General features: G+C 38.3%; 1 protein-coding gene across 1 annotated transcript; it reads left to right on the top strand.

The window, feature by feature from the left end:
- Positions 1-5,619: 5,619 nt before the first annotated feature.
- Positions 5,620-7,088, top strand: LOC108253725. Its single transcript, XM_017448209.2, has 2 exons — positions 5,620-5,688; positions 6,248-7,088. Exons 1-2 carry the CDS (start codon positions 5,620-5,622, stop codon positions 6,512-6,514), a joined length of 336 nt encoding a protein of 111 aa, XP_017303698.1. The 3' UTR covers positions 6,515-7,088.
- Positions 7,089-8,077: the final 989 nt, after the last annotated feature.

Here is an 8,077-nt window from a genome sequence, read left to right as displayed (position 1 = left end):
TGCAGATCACGTCTGGGAAATTGGACTATGTGGACTTTATTGTTTTGCTTTATCTCTCCAAGAGGGGTCAAAATTTGGTGTACTTACCCTAAGGACCCCAAGGTAGATCATTTGATTGAAACTTACCGTTCTGTTGTGCCGTCTCTACTCCGTCCCACTTGTCAGTAATCTCGTTTAGACTCTCCAGAAGAAACTTCTTATCCACGGATTTCTTATGATGTGTTGAACCAGCACTATTCTCTGACTTTTTGATGAGAGAGAAAAATACCATCGTCTGACACCGTGGCAGTTTATTTCATTCTAATTTTTATTCCTTTTCCACTTATCACATATTTGTTTTATTTTCAATAATTAAGATCTTACGAGTATGTCTTGTTTATAATAAATTATTATTTTAGTCTAAAAAAAAAAACAGACAAAGACTTGTTTAGACTGCCCGCTTGGATGAGACAAACCACAGACAACTGCAAAATTGTTGAGCTAGATTGCTAGAAATGAAATTCTTTTATATAGGTCTGAGCAATATTGCTGATAGCTTTCACACAGCATTATAAAATTGTTCACAATCTTTCAAGACTTTATTCATTTTTCTAGTTTTAATATAAAATATAACTTCTTAATAGCGAATACGGTAAAGTAGTTATCTACGGTTTGATGTAGTTATCAGCCAATTTGTCGTACCTTTAATCATGCGTTATTCGAATTGATGGATAGTTATTCAAATAGTGGATTCAGATTTACCTGTTTCAACTTTCGGCGATGTTATTCCAAAGCAATTACATTGTGCTAGTGCTTTCTTCATGATCAACTTCATCTCGATGACTTTTTTTAATACGCGAATTAGCGGAATTAGGTACCTACCTACATTGGTATATCGACCTACTGGGAAAATTAAACGAAAGAAGTGAATTCTAATTTTGAACTCGACTGGAAGATTTTGCATTTAGTTCGTCTGTCAATTTGTTCACCATAACTCTCGAATTTTTTGCGTTTTTGGTGAAGACGTATCAACAATGTAGGAAATTTTCTCAAAATGTCTCAAAAGTTCGTAACATTCTCTTGATCTCACCCGAAATAGGTTTTCATTCTGACTCAAAATTCTCGGTAGAAAAAACTCCGCAAACTGACGCTGACATTAGTCCGCGTACTCCGCCTTGTTGTTAACCACAATGATCTCCGCAAATTACTCCGCACAATTCTGCAAACGTGGCGGATGAGTTTCCGCGATAGAAAACAAATGATGCGAATCAGTTTGCAAGTGACGCGAATCAATTTGCAAACGCGACGAAGAAAATGGCAAATCATAGGAATCTCTGTTGATATTGACTATACAGGGTTTTCAAGCTGAAACTGCCCCACAGGAAATTTACCCGTAAAATCAGTTTTTGGCCTTTAAAAGTCCCCAGTAGGTATACACTTTTCAGGCAAACAAAGCAAATTATATTATGTACCTAACTTTTAACGAGGAATCGATTGATGTAGCTTTCAGAACTGCTCGACTTACAGGGGTTACGGGTGTAAAACTAGAAAACGAAGAGTGATTCCTTATCACAAAACTTGAAATTAGTAAAAAAAGAAAAGAAAAGTAAAAATTCCTTGAGGATCTTGTTCAAATTAACAAGGTCCCGCCCCCAAAAATACCGATCTTAGATCAACACAAAGTCTCCCCGTGCCGAATTGGTGAGATTCCCCCCAATTGGTGACTTTAGGTAGATTGATGATGTTAACTCGATGAATTTTCACAGAATACTGAACCTAACATGAGAGTAGTATCAATTTTTTCCTTTGTTTTGAAGCAAGTTGTTAATTAGTTGGTATAAATTTCGTGTACAAAAACTCATTAGGAAGGTAAGTAATATATCCTCCCACACATGTTGTGGAAACATTGACACTGTGAGCACAGTGGTGTAAGTGGTCAAGACACTTGTCTTGTAAACAGGAGGCCGCGGGTTCGAGGTTTAGGTAATCTCAAATGTCAATGGCTAACAGAGCTGGTTAACTATTCGTAACCTCACTCTTAGGGCTTGTCCACCAATTGTTCTATTGGCACGGAAGATTAGCCACTTTTTTTGGCAAACAACCTAGGATAAGACATTCACCCGTCCTGATCTTAGGAAACTTTTCATCCTGAAACTTGTAAACCAAATCGTGCGGTAAACTGGATTCTGTCTTGTAACCTGACAGACCATGAAATCATCTCGTCTTACTTTCGTTTCGTTTACTGATCTCACAAGATATCCTGGTTAGATCTTAACGTCTCTGGTTCAAAGACTTTAGACCTGGTTAGAGTGTTAAGCTGTAACCAGAACTGTAAAGTTCCAAGTGAATACTCTTTCATTGTTTGGCTTGTTTCTAGAAATGGCTTTCGTAAATAGACTGGAAATATGACCCTTTGCACTTTGAAGCAAAGAATCACAACGTAGAAATGAAACACCAGTTGATAGCAAGGCAGATATTATAGGGAACCTTTTTTCAAAGTCTGACAGACGGTTTGATAAAGGTTCGATAAAGGTAACAAGGGAGGTCTAATCGTCCTGAGATCGAAAAGAGAAGAGAGGAAGACAAAAGATATTACAAAAACCAGAAGTATCCCTACTTTTGAAAGAGTGGTCGACATCAGGTCAGGGGGCTTCTGGTCCGAATCTTGAGAACCACTGCAGCATAATTCATGCTGAAATGATTGGCTGCACCCCCGCAATATACGGTACCTAATGTACATACCTATGCCATGACTCATGTATTAGGATGTCAGTTCAATATGAGCATACATATGTATTACTGTAAGTACATACATTGCCATGTAGTACATTATGATCATGTGGGATACAGTTTGCCTGTTTGGTTGATAGACATTAATGTACCCACTCTTATGTTAAACATGTACCTAGTAGGTACCTATGTCTTGTATTTTTGCACAGGTTACACAGGCAAATCTATCGAAACTACATAGATATTAACACATGATTGTGTAGGTGTACATCTCTAACTGGTGTATCGTGGGTTCATTACAAGAGTAGGTACAGCAAAATTCTCAAGTAGAAAAAAGCCGCTTAAATACGTAAAACATGGAAAATGAATTTTTTAATGTACGTATGGGATCTACACATAAGAGGGGGGGCTTAGAACAGTTTGGTTTGGAGTTTGAACGGATGCCACCAAAAGCTTTGTTGCTGGAAAAGGCTACCACGAGACCAGAAAGGTTTGAGAACTGTGCACATGATAATGCATGATTTATATCCCATGTCATGTTCCAAATCAAGACAGCCAGGCCAAACCTATGACTTCGTGACAATATCTGAATTCATAGCTGATAGATACAAGCAAGACCACATATAGGTGATAGATACGAGTAGAGACCTATACGTGACAAGAGGACTGACATATTGGGACAGAAATGCTAAAGAGAAGTTTATGAATATTCAACCCACAGTACACATGTACAAAGTTCGCAGGTATAGAAGGAGAACACGGATTTCTCTTCCTTAAAGATGTTTTGCTTTTTGCAAAGTTGCACCATTGCACATGATCTCGCATCCACACAATTGGTGAAAACTCAGTTAATCCCCAACCAATCAGAATATCAGATCATTTGCAAAATGGAATGTATGCAGCCTTGTGAAATGGTTTCCATCCAAGTTTTCGCTTACATTTTGGCCCGTCATCACCTGTACCTACTTCTGAGGCCAAGCCTCGGCCTCGCAATCATAACGTGTGTGCCAGGTCTCTCTGAGATTTCTAGGGTCGCGTACACTGAGGCATACGAAAGTCAATAAAATTCACCCATTATTTTTTTTATTATTTTTTTTTTTTTTTTCACTGACGCGTGTGACGTTTGTATGGGGTCTTCTGCAATTTGCAATGGCCGTGACTTTCCTGACCTTATCAAATGACAAGTCAGTCCATACTTCCATAGTCCATTAGTCCATTATACGAAAACCTGACACACTGCCCCCTCTCTCAATTAACCTTTCCGAGTCAATTCCTCTCCTGTACTAATGAATGACTCTGACTCAATTCCTTATAGGTCATCCGAGTCAATATGATAGGAAGGTAACATCAGATCTTGCTATGATTGGTCTAATTTGTGTTAATTGAAGGTTAAGACCTTGTCACCACCCGCCCCGTGATAGGGACTCTTCATTCAGAGGTTGATGTTTTGATTCTCGGAAGGAGATATTTTTTTCGCTACAGAATTATGACGCAACAAGGCCGTATTTAGGAGGGCGAGAGGGACCCCTCGAGCTTATTTTACATCAGATCTTGCTATGATTGGTCTAATTTGTGTTAATTGAAGGTTAAGACCTTGTCACCACCCGCCCCGTGATAGGGACTCTTCATGCAGAGGTTGAGGGTTTGATTCTCGGGTGGAGATTATTTTTTTCGCTACGGTTTAGGTAGCGGAATTATCGATCAAGGTATTTGGACATTTAATGTACCTACCTATTTCGCATGTGCTCAGAATGAATTCTATAGAAAGTAAAGAGCCGCATTCTATTCATTATAAAATTTAATATTTACAATCAACACACAGGTAAAGTTCAATGTTTCGTTACTAAGGTGACAAGTAGTGGGTACACAAAAGAAAATTCATTGGGTCATTCGCCTTTCTGTTCAGAGCCGAAGAATTTCCAAATAGGAGAGAGGATAGGTTTGGAAAGGCGTATTTTTTTCGTAGGTGAACCTACCCATGCAGCGTTTAAATTTTTATGGATGTTTTACATTCGAGCTTGGAATGATTTCAAAGTCAAAATTTAGTGATACCGTGGAAGAACTTCTTCAGGAATGCTCTGTCACTTAGCATAAAGCCATAAAACATAAAAGATGAAGAAGATTGTATTCAAAAAGTCGCCCCCCCCCCCTCCCCCTCAATAAAATCTTGGATACGGCCCTGTGACGGAAGATATTTAATGAATATGGCAACATAGGTACACAGAAAGAGTTCTATCGTGAGTCAAGAGCCGCATTCTATTCATTATAAATTTTAATATTTACAATCACCTCACCAGGTAAAGTTCGATGTTTGGTTACTAAGGTGACAGGTAGTGGGTACACAAAAGAAAATTCATTGGGTCATTCGCCTTTCTGTTCAGAGCCGAAGAATTTCCAAATATAGGAGAGAGCCAGAGAGGATAGGTTTGGAAAGGCGTATTTTTTTCGTAGGTGTACCTACCCATGCGTTTAAATTTTTATGGATGTTTTACATTCGAGCTTGGAATGATTTCAAAGTCAAAATTTATTGGTACCGTGGAAGAACTTCTTCAGGAATGCTCTGCCACTTAGCATAAAGTCATAAAAGATGAAGAAGAAGATTGTACCCAAAAAGTCGAATCGAACCCGCAACCCACACTACAGATGGACTTACCTCAACCAAGTTGTATACGATTGGATTATGCAGCAGTTTCTGTAGGAATAAGATATCTGTCTCTCGGATTGTCGAGTTAGTTTTCTTCACTTCAGATAATTCGATATTATCTCGGACGTGTTGGAATGCCTCTGTGGACAGAAGAGAAGAAATAGGTTGAAATGTTGGAATGCCTCTGTGGATAGAAGAGAAGAAATAGGTTGAAATGTTGGAATGCCTCTGTGGACAGAAGAGAAGAAATAGGTTGAAATGTTGGAATGCCTCTGTGGACAGAAGAGAAGTTTCATATTATTGAGAAACTCTATAAGATACCCTGGCTCAAGATAGTAAGTACCACGGTCCAAATAAGCTTAAGAGATTAAGAGACATTTCACAAAACATTGTAAGGACCTCTTCACATTGATTTATCTAAAGAACTTCGGAAAAAGATGAGTCGCAATTCCAGATAGTGACCGAATTGGAAACCGGAACCCTGGAAATCCTGGAATACTTTACCGTGTCCGGTTAGAAAGTAGAAAGATTGGCCGACGCATAAAGGTAATAATTCATGCACAAATATAGTCAATATTGTATATAAGTCGTTTCCAGGGGACGGCTCTTTCTTTGACTTTCAAATCCTGGAATACCAACTTATGGCTTGAGTAAAAAAAAGGACGATTCAATTGAAAGATCCTGATAGACAACGGTCCTGTTTTTCATAATTTTGTACCTTATTTTTATGTTGTTTACAAATGCAAAGATATTAGCTATTGCTATTAGGACAACGGTCCTGTTTTTCATAATTTTGTACCTTATTTTTATGTTGTTTACAAATGCAAAGATATTAGCTATTGCTATTAGGCTATTACCTATTACTAAAGAATTTCTCTTTCTTCTCTCTCACAGGAGTTCGTCTACTGCAGCATCCTGGCCGCGTTCTATTTCATCGCGTCTATCCTATGCGCATCCTGGGCAACACATTCAACATTCGGCGTAGCTGCCATCTTTGGCTTCTGTGCTACAGGTGCCTACGCGTATGACGCATGGATCAAATACATAGATATACAGAATGGAGAGTTAGCACAGGGTAGTCGTGTGGTGTCAACACATAAGACAACCAATGTCGTGTCGCCTGGTTCAGGACCTAGGTCCCCTGTTACTGTTATAGCGTAAGGGGAACTTTCAATGCTGTCCCCAGGGCACTGGGCGCTTGTTTCGTCAAAACCCAACGAGATCTGTATAGTTTACGTGCAATCTGTACAAATGTTTCCAGTGATTTCGGTTCACTTAGGTGCGTGGGCCAAAAAGTGAGTTTAAACTCCGTTTTTTAACTCTTGGATTGAGTAATCTGATTGGCTGATTTGTAAAAATCAACCAATGACATTACTTAAACCGAGATTTAAACTTAAACGGAGTTTAAAATCACTTTGTGGCCTTGGGTGTTAATGAGTCACATTTTGCGGATCAAGGAAAGTATAAAAAGAACGCTGAAATGAAGTATGTTCTTGAAAAATTAGTGTGAAGGAAAAGAGAACAATAATAGCTAACTCGTACTTTATGAATCTAGTGAACTTGTAGAAAACTAATTTATACGTGTGCGTGTTTTACTGGAATTTCACGAGTTTTTTCCACGACGAAACTGGAAAGAAAAAATAATCTAGATTTTACATTAAGATTAGAAAAGGTCTGCATGACCTCAATATGTTTAACCTTTAAGAAAAAAAAATTGTCCCCCTTCCTCTCTGTCTGACGGTACAAGAAGTTAACGTCTTCTGGCCCAGCAGTCAGGTTGAGTAGTAGAAGAAGAATTTCTGAAGAAGGTAGAGGTAGAATTTACATTGCTAGTGTAGGTACAAGACAAGAATAACAGGCGAGGTTTCAGAAGGAGACCAATAGAGGGATATTGTGGGCTTTGTTTGAATGTAACCAGGTTATCGAAATTATTTAGCTTTCTTCTTCCTACTTCCTAGCCTATTCCTATTTACATAAATAGGGTCAGCGTTTCTTGTCAGTCTCTTCCAGGCAGCCCTCAGCTCTATTGTGTAGTATGTAAAACCAAATGTCAGCCCAAAGCAATCACCCTAGGGCTGATTGAGAGGTTGAAGAAAAACGCCAACCCCGTCTGAATACGGGAAAAGGCGTAACAAGAAACTTCTTATCCACGGATTTCTTATGATGTGTTGAACCAGCACTATTCTCTGACTTTTTGATGAGAGAGAAAAATACCATCGTCTGACACCGTGGCAGTTTATTTCATTCTAATTTTTATTCCTTTTCCACTTATCACATATTTGTTTTATTTTCAATTAATTAAGATCTTATGTCTTGTTTATAATAAATTATTATTGTACTTTTCTAAAACAGACTAAAACAGACGATATTCTAAAAAAACAGACGAAGACTTGTTTAGACTGCCCGCGCGCCGGATAAAGGAACTTTTCAATCATATTTGGACAGGAAAAAGGTATGAACTTGGGAAGGTGATTATGTTAGGTAGGTTTTTGCTTAGCGATTGCCATCTTTGATGGGCGTAAAAAAAAATAAATAAAATAAATCTATTCTATCCTAACATTTCTATCCAGGCCGAGTTACAATTAGATGACTATTGTTTGTGTTAGCATTAGGTTTTGTTTTGAGAAATATTCTAATATGGAACTATCGTGACGTATAATAGTGCTGAGTGCTGATTCTGGCTAAAATAGCTTATTGTTATCATATCACAGTATCGCATACCGT

This window comes from Diaphorina citri, unplaced genomic scaffold (assembly GCF_000475195.1).
Source record: "Diaphorina citri unplaced genomic scaffold, Diaci psyllid genome assembly version 1.1 scaffold2740, whole genome shotgun sequence".
Classification (NCBI taxonomy): domain Eukaryota; kingdom Metazoa; phylum Arthropoda; class Insecta; order Hemiptera; family Psyllidae; genus Diaphorina; species Diaphorina citri.
The sequence above is the reverse complement of the archived record's forward strand: the minus strand, read 5'-3'. Positions and strand labels throughout refer to the sequence as shown.